The following is a 24,326-nucleotide window of genomic DNA, read 5'->3' on the forward strand; positions in this document are numbered from 1 at the left end:
CAGCACTGCACATCCAGGCTGAAGCAATAGCCGGTCTCAGTATAACACCTGTGTGTGTATATATAGATTTCAGGATAGCCTCCTGCTTTCTATCAGCAGATTCCTTCAGGGCGGCCGTATCCGGAGACGGTAGTGCCACCTTCTTTGACAAGCGTGTGAGCGCTTTATCCACCCTAGGGGATGTTTCCCAGCGTGACCTATCCTCTGGCGGGAAAGGGTACGCCATTAGTAACCTCTTAGAAATTACCAGCTTTTTATCAGGGGAAGCCCACGCTTCTTCACACACTTCATTTAACTCCTCAGATGGAGGAAAAGCTACTGGTAGTTTTTTCTCTCCAAACATAATACCCTTTTTTGTGGTACCGGGGGTAACATCAGAAATGTGCAACACATTTTTCATTGCCTCAATCATGTAACGTGTGGCCCTACTGGAAGTTACATTAGTCTCATCGTCGTCGACACTGGAGTCAGTATCCGTGTCGACATCTGTGTCTGCCATCTGAGGTAGCGGGCGTTTTAGAGCCCCTGATGGCTTTTGAGACGCCTGGGCAGGCACAGGCTGAGAAGCCGGCTGTCCCACATTAGGTATGTCGTCAAACCTTTTATGCAAGGAGTCGACACTGTCGCGTAATTCCTTCCACAGCACCATCCACTCAGGTATCGACCCCGCAGGGGGTGACATCACATTTACAGGTATCTGCTCCGCCTCCACATAAGCCTCCTCATCAAACATGTCGACACAGCCGTACCGACACACCGCAAACACACAGGGAATGCTCTGACAGAGGACAGGACCCCACAAAGCCCTTTGGGGAGACAGAGAGAGAGTATGCCAGCACACACCAGAGCGCTATATAACACAGGGATCCCACTATAAATGAGTGTTTTCCCTTATAGCTGCTTTTTATATATCAATATATATATATATATATATCTATCCTGCGCCTAAATTTAGTGCCCCCCCCTCTCTTTTTTACCCTTCTGTAGTGTTCAGACTGCAGGGGAGAGCCAGGGAGCTTCCTTCCAGCGGAGCTGTGAGGGAAAAATGGCGCCAGTGTGCTGAGGGAGATGGCCCCGCCCCTTTTCCGGCGGACTTCTCCCGCTTTTTCTGGAATACTGGCAGGGGTATTTTTACATCTATATAGCCTCTAGGACTATATATGATGTAGATTTACCAGCCAAGGTGTCATACATTGCCCTCAGGGCGCCCCCCCCCCCCCCAGCGCCCTGCACCCATCAGTGACCGGAGTGTGAGGTGTACATGAGGAGCAATGGAGCACAGCTGCAGTGCTGTACGCTACCTTGGTGAAGACCGAAGTCTTCTGCCGCCGATTTTCCGGACCTCTTCATGCTTCTGGCTCTGTAAGGGGGACGGCGGCGCGGCTCCGGGAACGAACACCAAGGTCGGGTCCTGCGGTCGATCCCTCTGGAGCTAATGGTGTCCAGTAGCCTAAGAAGCCCAAACTACCACCTGTTAGGTAGGTTCGCTTCTTCTCCCCTTAGTCCCTCGCTGCAGTGAGAGTCTGTTGCCAGCAGATCTCACTGTAAAATAAAAAACCTAAATATACTTTCTTTCTAGGAGCTCAGGAGAGCCCCTAGTGTGCATCCAGCTCAGCCGGGCACAAGATTCTAACTGAAGTCTGGAGGAGGGTCATAGTGGGAGAAGCCAGTGCACACCAGTTAGACCTAAAGCTTTCTTTATAGTTGTGCCCAGTCTCCTGCGGAGCCGCTATTCCCCATGGTCCTTACGGAGTCCCAGCATCCACTTAGGACGTCAGAGAAAATAGGATTTTAATTACCTACCGGTAAATACTTTTCTCGTAGTCCACAGAGGATGCTGGGATCCACATTAGTACCATGGGGTATAGACGTGTCCCTTGGGAGCCATGGGCACTTTAAGAGTTATAGTGTGGGTTGGCTCCTCTCTCTCTATGCCCCTCCTACCAGTCTAGAAACTGTGCCAGAGGAGACGGACATACTTCGAGAGAAGGAAATACACAGATAGTGGCGAGATTCACACAAGCTCACACATAAGGCAAACCAAGCTAACTAGCTTGAACAATTCAGCAACAGCTGAACAACAGTACTTAACCAAGTAACAAGGTAGTACCGAACCAAGTAACAACTGCAGGAGAACGAAGTGCTGGGTGGGCGCCAAGCATCCTATACGGACTACGAGAAAAGGATTTTCCGGTAGGTAATTAAAATCTTATTTTCTCTTACGTCCTAAATGATGCTGGGGTCCACATTAGTACCATGGGGATGTACCAAAGCTCCCAGTATGGGAGGGAGAGCACGGAGGCTCCTGCAGGACCGATAGACCAAACTTTAGGTCATCAGAGGCCAAAGTATCGAATTTGTAAAACTTAGCAAACGTGTTCGACCCTGAACAAGTAGCCGCTCGGCAAAGCTGTAAAGCCGAGACACCCCGGCAGCTGCCCAGGAAGAACCCACCTTACGAGTAAAGTGGGCCTTAACAGATTTTGGACAAGGCAATCCTGCCGTAGAATAAGCGTGCTGGATAGTGCACCTGATCCAGCGAGAAATCGTCTGCTTAGAAGCAGGACACCCAATCTTGTTGGAATCATACAGGACAAAGGGAGAGTCCGACTTTCTGTGACGAGAAGTTCTCTTCACATAAATCTTCAAAGCCCTCACAACATCCAAGGACTTTGAGGTAACTAAGGAGTCAGTAGCCACTGGCACCACGATAGGTTGGTTGATATGAAAAACGACAACCTGTGGAAGAAACTTCTGACGCATCCTGAGCTCAGCTCTATCTTCATGGAAAATTAAGTAGGGGTTTATGCAGGACAATGGGGGTAATTCTGAGTTGATCGCACCAGCAAGTTTGTTAGCAATTGGGCAAAACCATGTGCACTGCAGGGGGGGCAGATATAACATTTGCAGAGAGAGTTAGATTTGGGTGGGTTATTTCGTTTCTGTGTAGGGTAAATACTGGCTGCTTTATTTTTACACTGCAATTTAGATTTCAGTTTGAATACACGCCACCAAAATCTAACTCTCTCTGCATATGTTATATCTGTCCCCCCTGCAGTGCACATGGTTTTGCCCAACTGCTAACAAATTTGCTGCTGCGATCAACTCAGAATTAGGCCCAATGCCCCCAATTCAGACACACGTCTAGCAGATGCTAATGCCAACCGTGTAACCGCCTTCCAGGTGAGAAACTTGACCTCAACCTTCTGTAAAGGCTCAAACCAATCCGATTGCAGGAACTGCAACACCACATTAAGATCCCAAGGTGCCGTAGGAGACAAAAAGGGAGGCAGGATGTGCAGCACCCCTTTCAAAAAAGTCTGAACCTCAGGGAGGGAAGCCAATTGTTTCTGGAACAAAATGGACAAAGCCGAAATCTGGACCTTTATGGAGCCCAAACGTAGGCCCACATCCACACCTGCTTGCAGGAAGAGGAGAAACCGCTCAAGTTGAAACTCCACCGTAGGAAACTTCTTGGATTCACAAAAAGACACATACTTTTTCCAAATGCAATGGTAATGTTTAGACGTTACTCCTTTCCTAGCCTGGATCAGGGTAGGAATAACCTTATTCAGAATGCCTTTACGAGCTAAGATCTGGCATTTAACCTCCATGCCGTCAAACATAGCCGTGGTAAGTTTTGATAAGCAAACGGCCCCTGTTGCAGAAGGTCCTCTCGAAGAGGAAGAGGCCTCGGATCTTCCAGCAGATCCGTGTACCAAGTTCTTCTTGGCCAGTCCAGAGCAATGAGGATCGCCTGAACTCTTGTTCTTTTTATAAGTTTGAGAATCCTTGGGATGAGAGGAAGTTGAGGGAACACATACACCGACTGGAAGAACCACGGAGTCACCAGTGCGTCCAGCGCCACTGCCTGTGGGTCTCTCGACCTGGAACAGTACCTGTGAAGCGTCTTGTTGAGGCAGGAGGCCATCATGTCGATTTGAGGTATGCCCCAAAGACACCTCTGCGAACACCTAGGGGTGGAGGCCCCACTCTCCTGGATGGAGATAGTGTCTGCTGAGGAGGTCCGCTTCCCAGTTGTCCACACCCGAAATGAAGATCGCCGACAGCGCCAGCGCGTGCCTTTCTGCCCAGAGGAGGATCTTTGTCACCTCTGACATTGCAGCTCTGCTCTTCGTTCCGCCTTGTCGGTTTATGTAGGCCACCATCGTTACATTGTCCGACTGCACCTGAATGGCCTGATCTTGTAGAAGATGTGCCGCCTGTTGAAGTCCGTTGTACATGGCTCTTAGTTCCAGAATATTTATCGGAAGGATGGATTCTAGACTTGACCACTTTCCTTGGAAGTTTTCCCCTTGGGTGACCGCGCCCCAATCTCTGAGACTTGCATCCGTGGTTAGAAGGATCCAGTTCTGAATCCCGAACCTGCGGTCCTCGAGAAGGTGAGGCATTTGTAGCCACCAAATGAGTGAATTCCTGGCTTTCGGCGACAGACGTATCCTCTGGTGCATGTGTAGGTGAGATCCCGACCACTTGTCTAGGAGATCCAGTTGGAAGGACCATGCATGAAATCTTGCATACTGTAGAGCCTCGTAGGAGGCAACCATCTTCCCCAGAAGGCGAATGCACTGATGAACATCCCGTACCATTGATTGTATCACCAACGCTTTTTCCACCGGCAGAAACACCCTCTGCACTTCCGTGTCGAGGATCAACCCCAGGAAAGACAATCTCCTTGTCGGATCCAAATGTGACTTTGGAAGATTCAGGAGACACCCGTGATCCCGAAGTAGTCGAGTTGTGAAATCAATGTTCTGCAAAAACTTCACCTGGAGGATGCTTTTATCAGCAGATCGTCCAGATACAGAATTATGTTCACTCCCTGCCATTACCTTGGTGAACACCCTCGGTGTCATGGATAGGCCAAATGGCAGTGCCTGGTACTGATAGTGACAGTCCAACGGCGCAAATCTGAGATAAGCCTGGTGAGGCGGCCAAATCGGAATGTGGAGATACGCATCCTTGATATCCAGGGATACCAGAAATTACCCCTCCTCCAGACCAGAGATCACCGCTCTCAGAGACTCCATCTTGAACTTGAATTCCCTCAAGTAGGGGTTTAAAGATTTCAGGTTCAATATCGGTCTGACCGAACCATACGGTTTCGGTACCACAAAGAGGTTTGAGTAGTAACCCTTGTTATCCAGATGAGGTGGAACTGAGACAATGACATTTGCCTTTTCCAATTTTTGAATGGCTTCCTGTAGGATAGCCCTTTCTGTCAGCAAAGCTGGTAAGCCTGATTTGAAAAATCTGTGAGGTGGGAGTTCTTGCAACTCCAGTCTGTATCCCTGGGACACAATATCTTGTACCCATGGGTCCAGGCCTGATGACGCCCAGACGTGATGGAAATTTCTAAGACGTGCTCCCACCTGCCCGATCTCCAGGCTGGGAGGTCCACCGTCATGCTGAGGATTTTGAGGAAACAGAACCAGGCTTCTGTCCCTGCGAACCTGATGGTACAGGTTTTCTGGATTTTCTCCGACCACCTCTGAAGAAAGTGGAAGGGGGCTTGAACTTTTCAACTTTTGCGGTCCGAAAAGGACTGCATAGTAGACGTAGGATAAGATTTCCTCGTTGGCGGAGTGGCTGAGGGAAGAAAGGTTGACTTACCCGCGGATCCAACGCTTCCCCAAACAGAGCCTGACCTGTGAAGGGTAGGTTCTCCACACTCTTCTTGGATTCCGCATCCGCAGACCATTGGCGCGGCCAGAGTCCCCTGCACGCTGAGACAGCCATGGAAGATGTCCATGCATTCAGATGACCAAGGTCCTTCATGGCCTCCACCATGAAACCTGCAGAATTCTGTATGTGACGTAAAAACATTTCAATGTCACTTCTATCCATAGTATTCAATTCCTCTAGGAACGTGCCTGACCACTTTACTATGGCTTTAGAAATCCATGCACAAGCAATTGTGGGCCTTAGCACCACGCCTGAAGCAGTGTATATGGATTTGAGCGTAGTCTCAATCTTGCGGTCTGCTGGCTCTTTCAAAGCGGTAGACCCAGGGACAGGTAAAACCACCTTTTTAGACAATCTAGATACAGAAGCATCTACAATAGGGGGGTTTTCCCACTTTTTCCTATCCTCATCAGGGAAAGGAAAAGCAACTAGAACTCTCCTTGGGATCTGGAATGGTTTCTCCGGGTTTTCCCAGGATTTGTCAAATAATGCGTTTAATTCCTTAGACGCAAGGAAAGTAAGGGAGGCTTTCTTATTGTCTGTAAAGTAAGCCTCCTCTACCTGCTCAGGTACCTTGTCAGCAATGTGTAAAACATCCCGAATGGCCTCAATCATGAGTTGCACCCCTTAGCAAGGGATGCCTCCCCCCCCCCCCCCCCCCCAATATATCCCCATCACTGTCTCCCGTATCAGAGTCGGTATCTGTGTTCACTTGCATTATCTGTGCAAGAGCCACGCTTTTTTGGGCATATACCAGGGGATTTTGAGGAAGAATTGGGAGCAGAATATGACAAAACCTCTACAGATTTTTTCAAAACCTGTGTTTCAGTCTCATTATGAGCTGTCCTAGAAGAAATATGGGATATCATTCCCTTAATAGAAGCCACCCACTGGGGTTCGGATTCAGAAGGCTGAGACAGTATATTGCATTCCTGAGTACAATGAATAGACTCTTCTGGAGAAGATACATACTCAGCAGCACAAGACACAGAGTCCCTAGACATGGCAATGTGAGATACATCACACACACACACAGGAAAATGTCAGACAGTTTCCCCCAAGTACCTTCAGAGAGAGACAGAGTTAAGGAGCCAGCACACAGAGTGCCCCAGTAGGCAGCTATATAATAAAAGCCTGGCGCTGACTGAGTAACCTTAATAGACCACCCAGTCTTTAATGTGAATAAACACTCTCCCCCTCCCCACCCCCTTTCTATAACCCCTTGGTACAGCACAGGATAGCTGGAGTTATGTGGAGGGTCAGCGCTCCCCGTCAGCATCTCTGATCTGTGATCTGCAGGGAGGAAATGGTGCTGGCGAGCGCTGGACCCGCTCTGAGAAGCTCCGCCCCCTAAAATGGCGCGTCTTCCCGCACTTGTAAGGATTATACTGGCCTGAGGTATCGCATGCTAGCAGCAGTACAGAGACCCTGATGGCTTAGATGACCAGTCTGTAGGGTATTGCGCTGGCCCAGGGCACCCCCCACAGCACCACACCACAGTACTGCTGAGCCCTCCGGAGCGCAGCATCAGCGCTGCGCTCCCACCCTGATGCCAGCAGCCTCCCTCAGTCTAACGCTTAATAAAATAAAAAATAAAATAAAAAAAGAACTCCTAGGAGCTCCCCTAGCTGTGACCGGCTCCACCGGGCACATTTTCTAAACGGAGTCTGGTAGGAGGGGCATAGAGGGAGGAGCCAGCCCACACTATTAAACTCCTAAAGTGCCCATGGCTCCCAAGGGACCCGTCTATACCCCATGGTACTAATGTGGACCCCAGCATCCTTTAGGACGTAAGAGAAAATATATAGCAGAATCTGATTGATTGCTATGGGCAACACCACCACTCTACCCCATAGACTGCTAGGGACCAAGGGAGCGGCGGTTCTGAAGTGTCCTACTCCCAGACCGGAGAATGAGATTTGCAAATCATATAATAAAGCAAACAATTAGATAAATAGAAGTACAGTATTTCCTCCACGCTGTTATATTATGCATCTATCCACTAGGGACATTAAGGAGTCTTGGTAGAACTACAACATGCGTGATTGGTAAAGTATTATAAAAGCACTTTCCAACCAGGAATTTACCACCATTAACACCAGACAATGAAGTGCTTAGTACAAATGAAAATCAAAACGGGAGTCAAGCCTCACAATATATTGGCTGACAAACTTGCCCTTAAAAAAGTGGCAGAAACCCCCAAAGCATTGCATGAGTTGGACAGATGGCTGAAAAGTGCATTCAGTTTTAAGCTTCCTTTATAGGAGAACTCCAATTTGAGAATAAAAACAATTAAAAAATTTTTAAAAAAAAATGCATATACAGGTTGAGTATCCCTTATCCAAAATGCTTGGGACCAGAGGTATTTTGGATATCGGATTTTTCCGTATTTTGGAATAATTAGATACCATAATGAGATATCATGGTGATGGGACCTAAATCTAAGCACAGAATGCATTTATGTATCATATACACCTTATACAAACAGCCTGAAGATAATTTTAGCCAATCTTTTTTATAACTTTGTGCATTAAACAAAGTGTGTGTACATACACACAATTCATTTATGTTTCATATACACCTTATACACACAGCCTGAAGGTCATTTAATACGATATTATTAATAACTTTGTGTATTAAACAGAGTTTGTGTACATTGAGCTATCAGAAAACAAAAGGTTTCACTATCTCACTCTCACTCAAAAAAGTCCGTATTTCGGAATATATGGATATGGGATACTCAACCTGTATCTTACCTTGCAGAGGCGTCACTAGGTGGGGGTGGACTGCATTCGGGTGTCACTCACAGGGGGGGCGGGGGTGGAGAGGGGAAGGGTGTCGCACTGACATTATCGTGCAGCATTTAGCTCCTGTCACTGAGGCAGCTCAGCATCTCTGGGAATGCTGGGCTTGCCGCCGAAGAGATGAATGGGGTCGGCTCACACCCCTTTCGGTAACATGGACCCCAATGATGCCCCTGCTGCTTTGCTATTCAACTAGACCTTGACCTACCCACCATGCAGCTCCAGGCCGGAACTTTAACATAAAATTATGCAAACGGAGGCAGTGGATGCAGCTCATAACACAAATTGTATTGCCAGCCTCTGCAGCAATTCATAGTCAAACTCCAAAATGCAAGCCCTGGAACATCAAAGGGCAGCAGAGGTGTGCTTCTTCTGAACCACAGTTTTAAGGGCCTGGACCAAAGTAATTCCGCCATTTGTAGGTAAGGGCATAATCCCAACAAACCATGGAGTTCATTTTGTAATCTTCTGAATAAACCTTTTTCTCCCAATGAAAAACACATGGTGAATAATTTTGCATACTTTCTGTTCTAGTACTTACCTACGCATTGGTTTTCTGTCCATGCACAGTGAAGAGAATTCTTCACACCAAGTTTAAAAACAGTAATTGAGAAGACAGACGCATGGAGTCTCTCCAAGTCTTGTGTATAGTTGGAACCAAAAAATCTCTCATCAGCAAATCTCTGTTGTATCCTGTTTGCAGCCGTCTGGGATGGCAGAGGCAATAAGCCTTGATACATCTGAAAGTAAGAATAAATAAATCAGCCCTATTTTGGGGACAGTCAAACAATGGTCAGAGAATTAAGCAGAGTGCTGAACTGGTTTTCACATCTTATTACAGTACAATCCAGAATAAACAGTCACAGCTTCTCTACATCAGCTTCCAATTACTTAGTACATTCCATTACTGGAGTTTTTCTCAACATTTTGGTGCAGAGTCACACTGAGAAAGTCATTTTAGCATTTGAGCACAGTGAAAGGAAAAAGCAGTATAGCAAGAAGGTACTACGGGGGTTATTCAGAGTTGTTAGCAAATCAAAAAAATTAGCAATTGGGCAAAACCATGTTGCACTGCAGGGGGGGCAGATGTAACATGTGCAGAGAGAGTTAGATTTGGGTGGGTTATATTGTTTCCGTGCAGGGTAAATACTGGCTACTTTATTTTTCCACTGCAATTCAGATTTCAGTTTGAACTGACCACACCCACATTGAACTCTCTCTGCACATGTTACACCTACCCCACATGCAGTACAACATGGTTTTGCTAACAAATCTGAACAACACTCTATGGTGGTCATTCAGAGTTGATCGCTCGCTTGCAGTTTTTAGCAGTCGTGCAAACGCTAAGCCGCCGCCCTCTGGGAGTGTATTTTTGCTTAGCAGAAGTGCGAACGAAAGGATCGCACAGCAGCTACAAAATAATTTTGTGCAGTTTCAGAGTAGCTCCAGACCTACTCAGCGCTTGTGATCACTTCAGACTGTTCAGTTCCTGTTTTGACGTCACAAACACGCCCTACGTTCTCCCAGCCACGCCAGCGTTTTTTTCGAACACTCCCTTAAAACGGTCAGTTGACACCCAGATACGCCCACTTCATGTCAATCACTCTGCGTCGAGCAGTGCGACTAAAAAGCTTCGCTAGACCTTGTGCAAAACTGCATCGGGCGTTGTGAAAGTACGTTATGCGTGCGCATTGCGCCGCATGCGCAGAAGTGCCGTTTTTTTTGCATCATGGCTGCGCTGCGAACATTTTTATCTAGCGATCAACTCGGAATGACCCACTATGTGCCATATTTGAAGATCAGACATGGAAGGGGTTATTTTGATTAAAAACCAATATATTAATATTAATCTCTCTCTCTCGTATATATATATCATCCGAATTCCATCAGGGTATATTTATTAAGTGACGTTTCCGTGGGACATATCCCCTTCCTTTGTATGAGGAAGCGGATAAGTCCTCAAAACGTCACTAAATAAATATAACCTGAGGTTTTGTTTTTTTTCACGTGTTCAGCAGTCTCCGAGTGCCGCCTGAGATTTGGACTCTGTACTATAGTGGGCAAACACCCACTAGGAGGGCACCGGAGCAAGTGACAGTGAAGATGGAAATCCTGAAGTGCTACCTTGTCAATCTTTTTTAAATGTAGTAACTATCACACAACTGTCCCTTAACGTGTGACCCAACAAGTAAACACCCACAAAATAATGTATGAAGGTTTATTTAGCATTTTGTGCTGCCGGAGGAAGGGGTTCAGGGATGGACCCTGAATTGCTGTACAGAAACGAATAAGGATAGAGGTGGGGTAGAATGGATTGTGGGTGGAGCGCTCATCACTAATTGTCACGTATTGGTCATACGTAAGGATTTAAGGGGACGTGGGGCGAGAATGCTATGCTTACTTACAGTGTTGAGGATGGTCTGCAGGTAGAACCAGGGGGGTAATTCAGACCTGATCGCTAGGGTGCGTTTTTTGCAGCCCTGCGATCAGGTAGTTGCCGCCTACAGGGGGAGGGAAAATGGCCTGTGCAGGTGTGCATGCGCATTTGTAGCAGAGCTGCCCAAACATGAGTTTGTGCAGTCTCTGCTCAGCCCATGACTTACTCTTTCGCTGCAATGGATTGCTGGTGATGGGGGCCAGAGCGGACGTCAGACACCCTCCCTCCAAACGCCTGAGTCCGCCTGCATTTTTCCGGACACTCCTTTAAAACGGTCAGTTGCCACCCACAAAGGGCCTCTTCCTGTCAAACACCCTGCGATTGCCTGTATGATCACTTTTTTCACACCAGTTCGCATTCGCAGTTTAGACCTGATGGCCCGCTGTGTGAAAACGCAAAGCAGCGATCAGGTCTGAATTACATTGGTTAAAATGACCTTCAGGCTGTGTGTATATGAAACATAAATGCATTCTGTGCTTAGATTTAGGTCCCATCACCATGATATCTCATTATGGTATGCAATTATTCCAAAATACGTAAAAATCCGATATCCAAAATACCTCTGGTCCCAAGCATTTTGGATAAGGGATACTATGTATGTATGTATGTATGTATGTATGTATGTATGTATGTATGTATGTATGTATGTATGTATATATATATATATATATATATATATATATATATATATATATATATATATATATATATATATATATATTTATTTATTTATTAGCCCAGTGACTCTGTGGCTGCACTTCTAACGCTGGGTGGAGTCACAGACCCTGCCCTGTCTGTGTCAGCACACCACATGATACACCATAGCAGAAGGGACCACCAGGCAGACACACCATTCTCACTGACGGCCCACACTGCCAGGTAAGCAAGGAGACCTACACACCCTCACCCCACTCTACCCCTCCCCTGCAAACACCCACCACGGCAACACACACACACGCTAACAAGTCCGGTGCTAGCCCCCCCCCCTACCATCTGTTACACTGCAGCCGCGCCGTTGATATACAGACACGGCTGCACACATTGCTACACACACTGGACTTACGGACCACACCGCACAGCCAGCCTCCTTCACTTACACCTCCCTTCAGCAGCCCCGTAACCCACACCTCACGGAGGTGCCGTACAGGACCCACCACCGCAAAATACACTCACGGCCGCACAACTGCACACACTGCACTTACGGAGCCCGAGCACTCAGCAGAGTGACAGCCAGGCTCCCTCACTTCCACCGCCCTTCAGCAGCCACCTCACCCACAGCTCACGGAGGTGCCGTACAACACCGCACAGAGCGCTCACACTGCCTGACGGAGGCGCCACACGCCGCAGCGTAACCCTCCCTCACTACCAAGCCAGCGGCACCTCCGTCACCCGCAGCGCTCTGCCTGCTACCTGCGCCTCCCGCATCGCTGTGCCTGCACCCACCATCTGACACTCCACCATCACCCAGCACTAATCCACCCCTGCACCCCCACCCCCAACCACCTGCAGCGGACCCCCTTACCACACCTTGGGAGTAAGGCTTATATTGTTGGGGGGGGGGGGGGGGGGGGGGAAGAGTTCAATTCATGCCTGTTATTGTGCTGGAAGGGGGGGAAGTGGAATGCTTTCACCCACCACAATCCACCCTCCCCATCCACCCCCCGCCCCCAACACCATCAGTCTATCTGCTGTATATAGGAGCCACACACTTACGGCTAATCACACACCGCTCCCCACTACCGCTGCACACACTGTCACTGAGGCGCCCGACAGCACACCGCCAGCCTCCCTCACTCCCAGCCCCGTCACCCGCACCTGTCTTCCTGTGCGCAATAGGGCCGCACACACTCTCGCACGGAGCTGCCCGACACCTGGCCGCCATCCTCCCCTCCCTCACTACCAGCCCAGCTACCTCTGCCCTTCACCAGCCCCCTCACCTGCCCCGGTTTTCCACCGCCCGACAGGCCTGCACACACCGCTCCCCCCCTCCCCACTACCGCTGCACACACTCTCTCACCAGCCTCCCTCACTAGCACGCCAGCTCCCTCTGCCCTTCACCAGGCCCGTCACCCGCACCTGTCTGCCTGTGCAAGACACTCCTGTTGCCACTCCAGCAACACCCACTGCAACCTTCACCCAACACCCTCCCCATCCACCCGCAGCCCCCAACACCATCATCCACACAATAATCTATGTGGTTTATATACGAGGCAGCAGCAGCGCACCCTTCCCCACCTGGGAAGGAAGGCTGTTATGGGGACGACGACGACATAACGGAATGCCTGATATTATGGGCGAAGGGAGGGAGGGGCATGCCTTATAAAGGGGAGGAGATGACTGATATTGGGAGAGGGGGATGGCTCATGTTATGGGGGGGGGGGGGGGGTGGCCATCTATTCTTGTGTGCCTTTTTCCCTCTTGCCATGGTGGAGGTGCTGCGATGGGAGGTTTTTTTGTACACCTGCCGCTGGGGACAGGACTGCCATCAGCCCTGTCATCCCCACCCAGGCAGCTGCTGCTGACGCTACTGTGGACGTGCGCAGGGTCCGGACGTTGTGGTGATGCCCACTCCCGAAACAGTGTGGGACGGAGTCCCCTGTATTATACACTTTCTGCTGGGGTAGTGGGGAGGGCTGGAACCTTCACTGTAGCCCCCCTGTTTCCATCACTGTGTGACCCCAGCACACCTGTAAACCAACACATGTTGGGGGCCTTTGCAGACCTCTATGTTGCCCCTGTCTGCGCCGACGTGATGGGGAAGCTGGGTGTACTACGCTAACAACATACATCACTACCCAACACTTTTTACTTACACACACACACACACACACACACACACACACACACACACACACACTTACCCCTCTGCAATTACACTGCAACACCTACATAACCTTCCAGACCCTCCACAATTCTGCACACCACCACACAACCCCTACTACACACCCGCCACCCTCTCTATACAGCCAATGCATTCTGACAACACAATAACACAACCATATGCCCACAATGGAGCCCTCCCCCCCACACATGCAATAACATGCCAACTCATGTCCACACCCCCCCCCCCCCCCCAACTTCCACACACTACAATACCATATACAAAGTTCCAAAAACATACAACACACAGCCATGCCACCTTCCGGTCCCATCCACATCTTCCCCGCACCTGCCACTCCCCCAACCACAGCACGTACTAGGTGATTCACCAGGCCCTACGTGCGCTGTTCACGCCGTTGCAAAGGGCTTCGACCCCTTAACCATTGCACACCCTTTGTCCGTGCAATATTTAACCACTCACACAATTATGATTGGATGTAATACTCCATATAATAAAAATATTGCACGCCACAAGGGTGTGCAAGGGTTAAGGGGGCACAGCCCCTTACGACGGTGTGAAGAGCGCCCGTAGGGCGCGATGAATCACCTAGTATATATATATATATATATATATATATATATATATATATATATATATATATATATGGGTGTGGTATTGAAAGTCGACAGTAACTAGGTCGACAATGTCTAGGTCGACCACTATTGGTCGACAGTAACTAGGTCGACAGGGTGTCTAGGTCGACAGGGTCTTTAGGTCGACATGTTCTAGGTCTACATGAGTTTTTAATGTTATTTTGGTGTCGTTTTCTTCGTAGAGTGACCGGGAACCCCAATTACTGCACCGCGTCCCCTCGCCATGCTTCGGGCATGGTGCCTTCGCTTCGCTCGGCACAGATTACCGTTCCAATCGTAGTCCACGTGGATCGTTAATTATGAAAAGGTTCAAAAAAAGAAAAAAAAAAAATTGTGAAAAACTCATGTCGACCTTTTGACCTGTCGACCTAGAACATGTCGACCTAAAGACCCTGTCGACCTAGTTACTGTCGACCAATAGTGGTCGACCTAGACATTGTCGACCTAGTTACTGTCGACTTTCAGTCCGGATCCCATCTAGATATAGATATATTTCTATATCTATAAAAAAAAAAAAAAAAAAAAAGAGACATTTTTCGAACAACTGGTTTAAAAAATGTTTTTCAAAATAAAAATCTTATTTTTATTGTAATTGTGTAAACTTGCCAAGGAACAAACTGAGGGAGCACCATCGGAATGTGCCCACAATGTTGGGCTGCCAGGCCCCCCTGGATTATGTGTGTTTTGCAACTGCTCTGTACAAACAGGTCTGTTGGGATAGTGCCACACTAGCTTTTCTGAAGCAGTTTTTTTTTTTATTTTTTAAAGTTGCTGTTCAGAAATGCCACACCCATAAGAGATCAACGTTAAATGGGAAAAGTAATTTTCATGTGACAACAGTACTTGAACACAGCATCCAATTATCTGAAGCGCTCAAAATGTTCAAAGTTTTTCCCATTAAAGGTTGTGGTTACTCCATTAGGCAGAGAACTGGATTACCTTTAGACTTCACCTGTGCAACAACACAAAATATACATATCTAAGTACTAATAAACCAACATATTAGGTAAATCACCATATATATGCTATTGCAAATAAATATTTTTGTTCAAATTCACTAACTCTCAGATTAAAAAAAAAACTTTTTTTTTTTTTTTTTTTAAATACAGCTGCAAAACCAACTACATAAAAATGGAGTAAAACCAAAAACTCCAAATTCACAAAGGCATCGCATGGACCCCTGCAATGGAGCTCACTGTGCCGAATAATTTCTAGCCGCTGGACAATCTTTCCAGGGCTTTAAATAGAAACCTGCTGCAGAAAGATCAATAACAGCATAGAAGAACAGATCAGCTAATCATCATTAGCAGTGTGAGGCAGCAGTGGCAGGAGGATGTGCTCCTCTAAGGGCTATTTCACACACTCAATTTTCACCGGATGGCAAAAAGTCGGACAAACTTACACACACAACGGCTTTGTGCATGCGCAGCAGCACAGCACAAAAAACCCAGTGTGTGAAAGCGCACAGTCACACACTCAGCTCATTGCCTTCGGCAAATCCCCAACACGGCAGCCGGACTTTCCAGAGGATATTTCCGTCTGCAAACCGCAGCCGTGCCGTGCTTTCTGAAAGCCCCCATGTGTAGCAATACTTCATTAAAAAAAACACACACTGGGGAAAAAAAAATAGTGTTTGAACCCAACCAAGTAGCTGCTCGGCAAAGTTGTAATGCCGAGACCCCACGGGCAGCCGCCCAAGATGAGCCCACCTTCCTGGTAGAATGGGCCTTAACCGATTTCGGGAACGGCAGTCCAGCCGTAGAGTGAGCCTGTTGAATCGTGTTACAGATGCAACGCGCAATAGTCTGCTTGGAAGCAGGCGTCCCAATCTTATTGGGAGCATATAGGACAAACAGAGCCTCCGTTTTCGTAATCTGAGCCGTTCTGGCTGCATAGATCTTCAAAGCCCTGACCACATCCAGAGACTTTGAGTCCATGATGGTGCCAGTAACCACTGGCACAACAATAGGTTGGTTCATGTGAAAAGTTGAAACCACCTTTGGCAGGTCCGCCATGCGGACGCCAATGCCAACAACATGACCACTTTCCAAGTTGGAATTTCAACTCAACCTTCCGTAAAGGTTCAAACCAAGGAGATTGCAGGAACCTTAACACCACGTTGAGATCCTACGGTGCCACCGGAGGCACAAATGGAGGCTGGATATGCAGCACCCCCTTGACGAAAGTCTGAACCTCAGGGAGGGAAGCCAATTCCTTTTGAAAGAATATTGATAAGGCCCGAAATTTGTACCTTAATGGAGCCTAGCTTAAGGCCCGCATCCACACCAGTTTGTAGAAAATGGAGAAAACGCCCCAGCTGAAATTCCTCCGTAGGGTCCTTCTTGGATTCACACCAAGACACATATTTTCTCCAAATACGGTGGTAATGCTTCGCCGTTACTTCTTTTCTAGCCTGAAATAGAGTGGGGATAACTTCAATGGGAATCCCCTTCTGGGCTAGAATACGGCGTTCACCCGCCATGCCGTCAAACGCAGCCGCGGTAAGTCCTGGAACACGCACGGACCTTGCTGTAACAGGTCCTCTCGTAGAGGAAGAGGCCACGGATCTCCTATGAGCAACTCCTGAAGATCCGAATACCAGGCTCTCTTCGGCCAGTCTGAGACAATGAGTATCGCCGGAACTCTTGTTCTTCTTACGATCCTTATCACCTTCGGGATGAGTGGAAGCAGCGGGAACACGTAGACCGACGGAAACACCCACGGTGTCACCAGGGCGTCCACCGCTGTTGCTTGAGGGTCCCTTGACCTGGAACAATACCTCAGAAGTTTCTTGTTGAGGCGAGACGCCATCATGTCTACATGAGGAATTCCCCAGTGACTTGTCACGTCTGCGAAGACCTCTTGATGAAGACCCCACTCCCCTGGATGGAGATCGTGTCTGCTGAGGAAGTCTGCTTCCCAGTTGTCCACTCCAGGAATGAAGACCGCCCCCAGAGCGCTTACGTGTCTTTCCGCCCAGCGGAGAACTTTTGTGGCCTCTGCCATTGCCGCTCTGCTCTTTGTTCCGCCCTGGCGGTTTATGTACGCCACTGCTGTTATGTTGTCCGACTGAATCAAGATGGGCAGATCTTGAAGAAGATTTTCCGCTTGTCGAAGGCCATTGTAAATGGCCCTTAATTCCAGAATGTTTATGTGCAGACAAGCCTCCTGACTTGACCATTTTCCCTGGAAATTCTCCCCGTGTGATTGCTCCCCATCCCCAGAGACTTGCATCCGTGGTTACCAGGACCCAATCCTGGATCCCGAACCTGCGTCCCTCTAGAAGGTGAGGACTGTGCAGCTACCACAGGAGAGAGATTCTGGTCCTGGAAGACAGGACTATTTTCCGGTGCATAAGCAGGTGAGACCCGGACCACTTGTCCAGCAGGCCCCACTGAAACACCCTGGCATGAAACCTGCCAAACGGAATGGCCTCGTAGGCCACCACCATTTTTCCCAGCAACCGAGTGCACTGATGAATCGACACCCTCGCCGGTTTCAGAATCCCTTTTACCATGTTCTGGATTTCCAGAGATTTCTCCACCGGCAGAAAAACTCTAACTCCGTGTCCAGAATCATGCCCAGGAACGACAGCCGCTTTGTCGGAACTAACTGTGATTTTGGCACATTTAGGAGCCAACCATGTTGCTGTAGAATCTTCAGGGAGAGCGCGACGTGTTCTAGTAATTTCTCCCTTGATCTCACCTTTATCAGGAGATCGTCCACGTATGGGATAATTGTGACTCCTTGCTTGCGCAAGAGGACCATCATTTCCGCCATCACCTTTGTGAAGATCCTTGGAGCTGTGGAAAGCCCAAACGGCAACGTCTGAAATTGGTAATGACGATCCTGAACCGCAAATCTCAGGTACGCCTGATGCGGAGGGTAAATGGGAACAAGTAAGTACGCGTCCTTTATGTCTACTTATACCATACAGTCTCCTCCCTCCAGACTGGAGATCACTGCCCGAAGAGATTCCATTTTGAATTTGAATCTCTTCAGATAGAAATTGAGACTTTAAGTTCAGAATCGGTCTGACCGAGCCATCCGGCGTCAGTACCACGAATAGGTTTGAATAAAAGCCTTTTCCTTGTTGTGACGGTGGTACTGTGACAATGACCTGATGTAGGCACAGGCCGTGCATACCACCTCCCTTTCCGGGAGAGAAGCTGGCAAGGCTGACTTGAAAAAACGTTGAGGGGGTACGTCTTGAAACTCCAGCCTGTAACCCTGGGTTACTAAACCCAAGGTTTTGCTCCTGGGAACCTGCCACCGCGGGTGATCTTTTTCCCCTTCCCCTACCTCTCGTAGCAAGGAAGGAGCTCCCTCGCCCTCTTTTGTACTTATTGGGCCGAAAGGACTGCATCTGATAGTGAGGCATTTTCTTCTGCTGTGCAGGGACGTAAGATAGAAATGATGACTTACCCGCAGTAGCCGTAGATACCAGGTCCGCGAGGCCGTCACCAAACAAGACACCACCTTTATACGGCAGAGTCTCCATATTTTTCTTCGAATCAGCATCAGCATTCCATTGACGAATCCACAATGCCCTTCTAGCCGAGACTGACATGGCATTGGCCTTTGATCCCAAAATGCCAATATCCCTTGCAGCGTCTTTCAGATACCCTGCAGCGTGCCTTATGTAACTTAAAGTTACGAGAATGCTATCCCTGTCCAGGGTATCAATTTCAGAGGATAAATTATCCGCCCATTTTTCAATAGCGCTACTCACCCATGCCAACGCCACGGTAGGTCTGAGCAGTGTACCCGTAGTGACATAGATCGATTTCAATGTGCTTTCCTGTCGACGATGCGCAGGATCCTTCAGGGCTGCTGTGTCCGGACTCGGAAGAGCCACTTTCTTGGACAGTCGGGATAAGGCCTTGTCCACAGTGGGGGTTGACTGACATTTTCCTGTCCCCGAGGGAAATGGATATGTCAGCAGAATTCTCTTGGGAATCAAAAACTTTTTGTCAGGATTTTCCCAAGCCTTTTCAAAAAGAGCATTCAGTTCATGAGACGGAGGGAACGTTACCTCAGGTTTCTTACCCTTATACATGCAGACCCTTGTATCAGGAACCTCAGGGTCCTCCGTGATATTCAACACGTCCTTTATCGCCACAATCATGTACTGAATATTCTTAGCCAATTTAGGATTCAATCTGGTATCATTATAGTCGACACAGGAATCAGAATCCATGTCGGTATCTGTGTCCACTAACTGGGCAAATTAACGTTTCTGTAACCCCGAAGGGGTTTGTGACAATGCATCCTCCATGGACCTTCTCCATGCTCGGTGCTGTGACTCAGATTTATCAAACCTCTTATTTAACAAAGCCACATTAGCATTTAAAACACTCAACATATTCACCCAATCAGGAGTCGGCGGTGCCAACGGGGTCACTCCCACAGCCTGTACTGTCTCCACATCTACTTCCTCCTGGGAAGAGCATTCAGCCTCAGACATGCCGACACACGTGCACCAACACCACCAAACACACTGGGCTATATGGAACAGATCTACACTAAGCCTGTCAGGGAGACACAAAAGGAGTTTGCCAGCTCACACCCCAGCGACCAACTTTGATCTGAAGTGTGCAATACACAGCCCCAGAGATGTCAGCGCTTTTCTTATCAGAAATAACAATAATAAGCACCAAATAAACTGTGCCCCCCCTGTTTTTTCCCTGTTACTTGTTACAGTGGAGAGGAAGGCTCAGCGTCTCTGCAGCTCTGTGGAGAGAAAAATGGCGCTGGTTAGAGCTATGAGGGCTAAGCCACGCCCCCTCAATGGCGCGCTTCAGTCCCGCTTCCTTTGAAAATATATTTATACTGGCGGGGGTATAATATGTGCCCAGGCACCATCTGTCTTTGCCAGTGCCAGATCTGAGGTTTCCTGCTGCCCAGGACGCCCCCCCTGCGCCCAACAGTGCCGCTGTGTGTGTGTGAGCATGGCGCGCAGCGCGACCACCGCGCAGTACCTCAGTCAGCGTCTGCCGCCTCTGAAGTCTTCTTCTTTTCTGAATACTCACCTGGCTTCTTTCTTCTGGCTCTGCAAGGGGGGTTGATGGCGAGGCTCCGGGAACGAGCATCTAGCACGGCTAGCGATCAGACCCTCTGGAGCTAATAGTGTCCAGTAGCCTAAGAAGCAGAGCCTTTGAACTCATTAGAAGTAGGTCTGCTTCTCTCCCCTCAGTCCCACGAAGCAGGGAGCCTGTTGCCAGCAGTGCTCCCTGAAAATAAAAAACCTAACTAAGTCTTTTTCAGAGAAACTCAGGAGAGCTCCCCTGTTAGTGTCCAGTCTCTCTGGGCACAGAATCTAACTGAGGTCTGAGGGGGGGGGGGGGGGGCACAGAGGGATGAGCCAGTTCACACCTAGTAAAGGTCTTGGAGTGCCCATGTCTCCTGCGGATCCCGTCTATACCCCATGGTCTATGAAGTGTCCCCAGCATTCTCTAGGACGTATGAGAAATAAGTAGTAAAGGTGGTAAAAAAATGTTTTTAATTCTACTTTTAGTGTTGTCTGTACGCTCAGTTGTTAATTGAAATATTCTCTAGGCCAGTGATGGCTAACCTTGACACTCCAGCTGTTGTTGAACTACATATCCCAGCATGCCCTGCTACAGTTTTGTTATTTGGCCATGCTAAAACTGATGCAGGGCATGCTGGGATGTGTAGTTCAACAAGCTGGAGTGTCAAGGTTAGCCATCACTGCTCTAGGCACTCAGACTTGCAGTGTACATGAAGTAAGGTAGGGCCTAATATTTCATGAAAAATTGGGGTACCTGCTGTCCAAGCATGGTTAGAGTAATTAGGAGGGCCTTCAATGCAACATTCTGAAGTTCTCTTTAAAATAAGAATTTACTTACCGATAATTCTATTTCTCGTAGTCCGTAGTGGATGCTGGGAACTCCGTAAGGACCATGGGGAATAGCGGCTCCGCAGGAGACTGGGCACATCTAAAGAAAGCTTTAGGATCACCTGGTGTGCACTGGCTCCTCCCCCTATGACCCTCCTCCAAGCCTCAGTTAGGATACTGTGCCCGGACGAGCGTACACAATAAGGAAGGATTTTGAATCCCGGGTAAGACTCATACCAGCCACACCAATCACACTGTACAACTTGTGATCTGAACCCAGTTAACAGCATGATAATAGAGGAGCCTCTAGAAAAGATGGCTCACTACAACAATAACCCGAATTTTTTGGTAACAATAATTATGTACCAGTATTGCAGACAATCCGCACTTGGGATGGGCGCCCAGCATCCACTACGGACTACGAGAAATAGAATTATCGGTAAGTAAATTCTTATTTTCTCTGACGTCCTAGTGGATGCTGGGAACTCCGTAAGGACCATGGGGATTATACCAAAGCTCCCAAACGGGCGGGAGAGTGCGGATGACTCTGCAGCACCGAATGAGAGAACTCCAGGTCCTCCTCAGCCAAGATATCAAATTTGTAGAATTTTACAAACGTATTTGCTCCTGACCAAGTAACTGCTCGGCAAAGTTGTAAAGCCGAGACCCCTCGGGCAGCTGCCCAAGATGAGCCCACCTTCCTTGTGGAGTGAGCATTTTAAGATTTTTGGCTGTGGCAGGCCTGCCACAGAATGTGCAAGCTGAATTGTACTACAAATCCAACGAGCAATCGTCTGCTTAGAAGCAGGAGCACCCAGTTTGTTGGGTGCATACAGGATAAACAGCGAGCCAGATTTTCTGACTCCAGCCGTCCTGGAAACATGTATTTTCAGGGTCCTGACCACGTCAAGCAACTTGGAATCCTCCAAGTCCTTAGTAGCCGCAGGTACCACAATAGGTTGGTTCATGTGAAATGCAGAAACCACCTTAGGTAGAAAATTTGAGGACGAGTCCTCAATTCTGCCCTTTCAGAATGAAATATTAAGTAAGGGCTTTTATATGATAAAGCCGCCAATTCTGACACCCGCCTGGCTGAAACCAAGGCTAACTCGTCACTTCCATGTGAGATATTTTAAGTCCACAGTGGTGAGTGGTTCAAACCAATGTGACTTTAGGAAACTCAACACAACATTGAGATCCCCAAGGTGCCACTGGAGGCACAAAAGGAGACTGTATATGCAGTACCCCTTTTACAAATGTCTGAACTTCAGGCACTGAAGCCAGTTCTTTTTGGAAGAAAATCGACAGGGCCGAAATTTGAACCTTAATGGACCCTAATTTTAGGCCCATAGACAGTCCTGTTTGCAGGAAATGGAGGAAACGACCCAGTTGAAATTCCTCTGTAGGGGCCTTCTTGGCCTCACCCCACGCAACATATTTTCGCCAAATGCGGTGATAATGTTTTGCGGTTACGTCTTTCCTGGCCTTGACCAGGGTAGGGATCTTCAGGATCCGGCGTTCAACCGCCATGCCGTCAAACGCAGCCGCGGTAAGTCTTGGAACAGACAAGGCCCTTGCTGGAGCAGGTCCTTTCTTAGAGGTAGAGGCCACGGTTCGTCCGTGAGCATCTCTTGAAGTTCCGGATACCAAGTCCTTCTTGGCCAATCCGGAACCACGAGTATAGTTCTTACTCCTCTCCTTCTTATGATTCTCAGTACTTTTGGTATGAGGGGCAGAGGAGGGAACACATACACTGACTGGTACACCCACGGTGTTACCAGAGCGTCCACCGCTATTGCCTGGTGTCAGCTGAGGAAGTCTGCTTCCCAGTTGTCCACTCCCGGAATGAACACTGCTGACAGTGCTATCACATGATTTTCCGCCCAGCGAAAATCCTTGCAGCTTCTGCCATTGCCCTCCTGCTTCTCGTGCCGCCCTGTTTACGTGGGCGACTGACGTGATGTTGTCCGATTGGATCAATACCGCCTGACCCTGAAGCAGGGGTTTCGCTTGACTTAGGGCATTGTAAATGGCCCTTAGTTCCAGAATGTTTATATGAAGAGATGTCTCCAGGCTTGACCATAAGCCCTGGAAATTCCTTCCCTGTGTGACTGCTCCCCAGCCTCGCAGGCTGGCATCCGTGGCCACCAGGACCCAGTCCCGAATGCCGAATCTGCGGCCCTCTAGAAGATGAGCACTCTGTAACCACCACAGGAGGGATACCTTTGTCCCTGGTGACAGGGTTATCCGCTGAAGCATCTGAAGATGCGACCCGGACCATTTGTCCAGAAGGTTCCACTGTGCGTGGAATCTGCCGAATGGGATTGCTTCGTAGGAAGCCACCATTTTTACCCAGAACCCTTGTGCATTGATGCACTGAGACTTGGTTCGGTTTTAGGAGGTTCCTGACTAGCTCGGATAACTCCCTGGCTTTCTCCTCCGGGAGAAGCACCTTCTTTCTGGACTATGTCCAGAATCATCCCTAGGAACAGAAGACAAGTCGTCGGAACCAGCTGTGATTTTGGAATATTGAAAATCCAATCGTGCTGCCGCAACACTACCTGATATAGTGCTACACCGATCTCCAACTGTTCCCTGGATCTTACCCTTATCAGGGAATCGTCCAAGTAAAGGATAACTAAAATTCCCTTCCTTCGAAGGAATATCATCATTTCGGTCATTACTTCAGTAAAGACCCGGGGTGCCGTGGACCATCCCTACGGCAGCGTCCGAACTGATACAGTTCTGTACCATAACCTGAAATACCCTTGGTGAGAAGGGTAAATTTTGACATGAAGGTAAGCCTCCTTGATGTCCCGAGACATCATGTAGTCCCCTTCTTCCAGGTTTGCAATCACTGCTCTGAGTGACTCAATTTTGAATTTGAACCTCTGTATGCAAGTGTTCAAAGATTTTAGATTTTAAAATCGGTCTCACCGAGCCGTCTGGCTTCGGTACCACAATAGTGTGGAATAATACCCCGTTCCCTGTTGCAGGAGGGGTACCTTGATTATCACCTGCTGGGAATACAGCTTGTGAATGGCTT

General features: G+C 48.4%; 1 protein-coding gene across 3 annotated transcripts in view; it reads right to left on the minus strand.

The window, feature by feature from the left end:
* Nucleotides 1-24,326, minus strand: part of KLHL20 (kelch like family member 20) — a 133,247-nt gene that overhangs the window by 84,660 nt on the left and 24,261 nt on the right. For all 3 annotated transcript variants that reach the window (XM_063939968.1, XM_063939966.1, XM_063939967.1), the window contains exon 2: nt 9,052-9,250. In XM_063939968.1, the coding sequence (XP_063796038.1) occupies nt 9,052-9,074 (23 nt within the window). In that variant the 5' untranslated portion in view covers nt 9,075-9,250. The remainder of the gene's footprint in view (nt 1-9,051; nt 9,251-24,326) is intronic.

Source organism: Pseudophryne corroboree, chromosome 9 (assembly GCF_028390025.1).
Source record: "Pseudophryne corroboree isolate aPseCor3 chromosome 9, aPseCor3.hap2, whole genome shotgun sequence".
NCBI lineage: Eukaryota > Metazoa > Chordata > Amphibia > Anura > Myobatrachidae > Pseudophryne > Pseudophryne corroboree.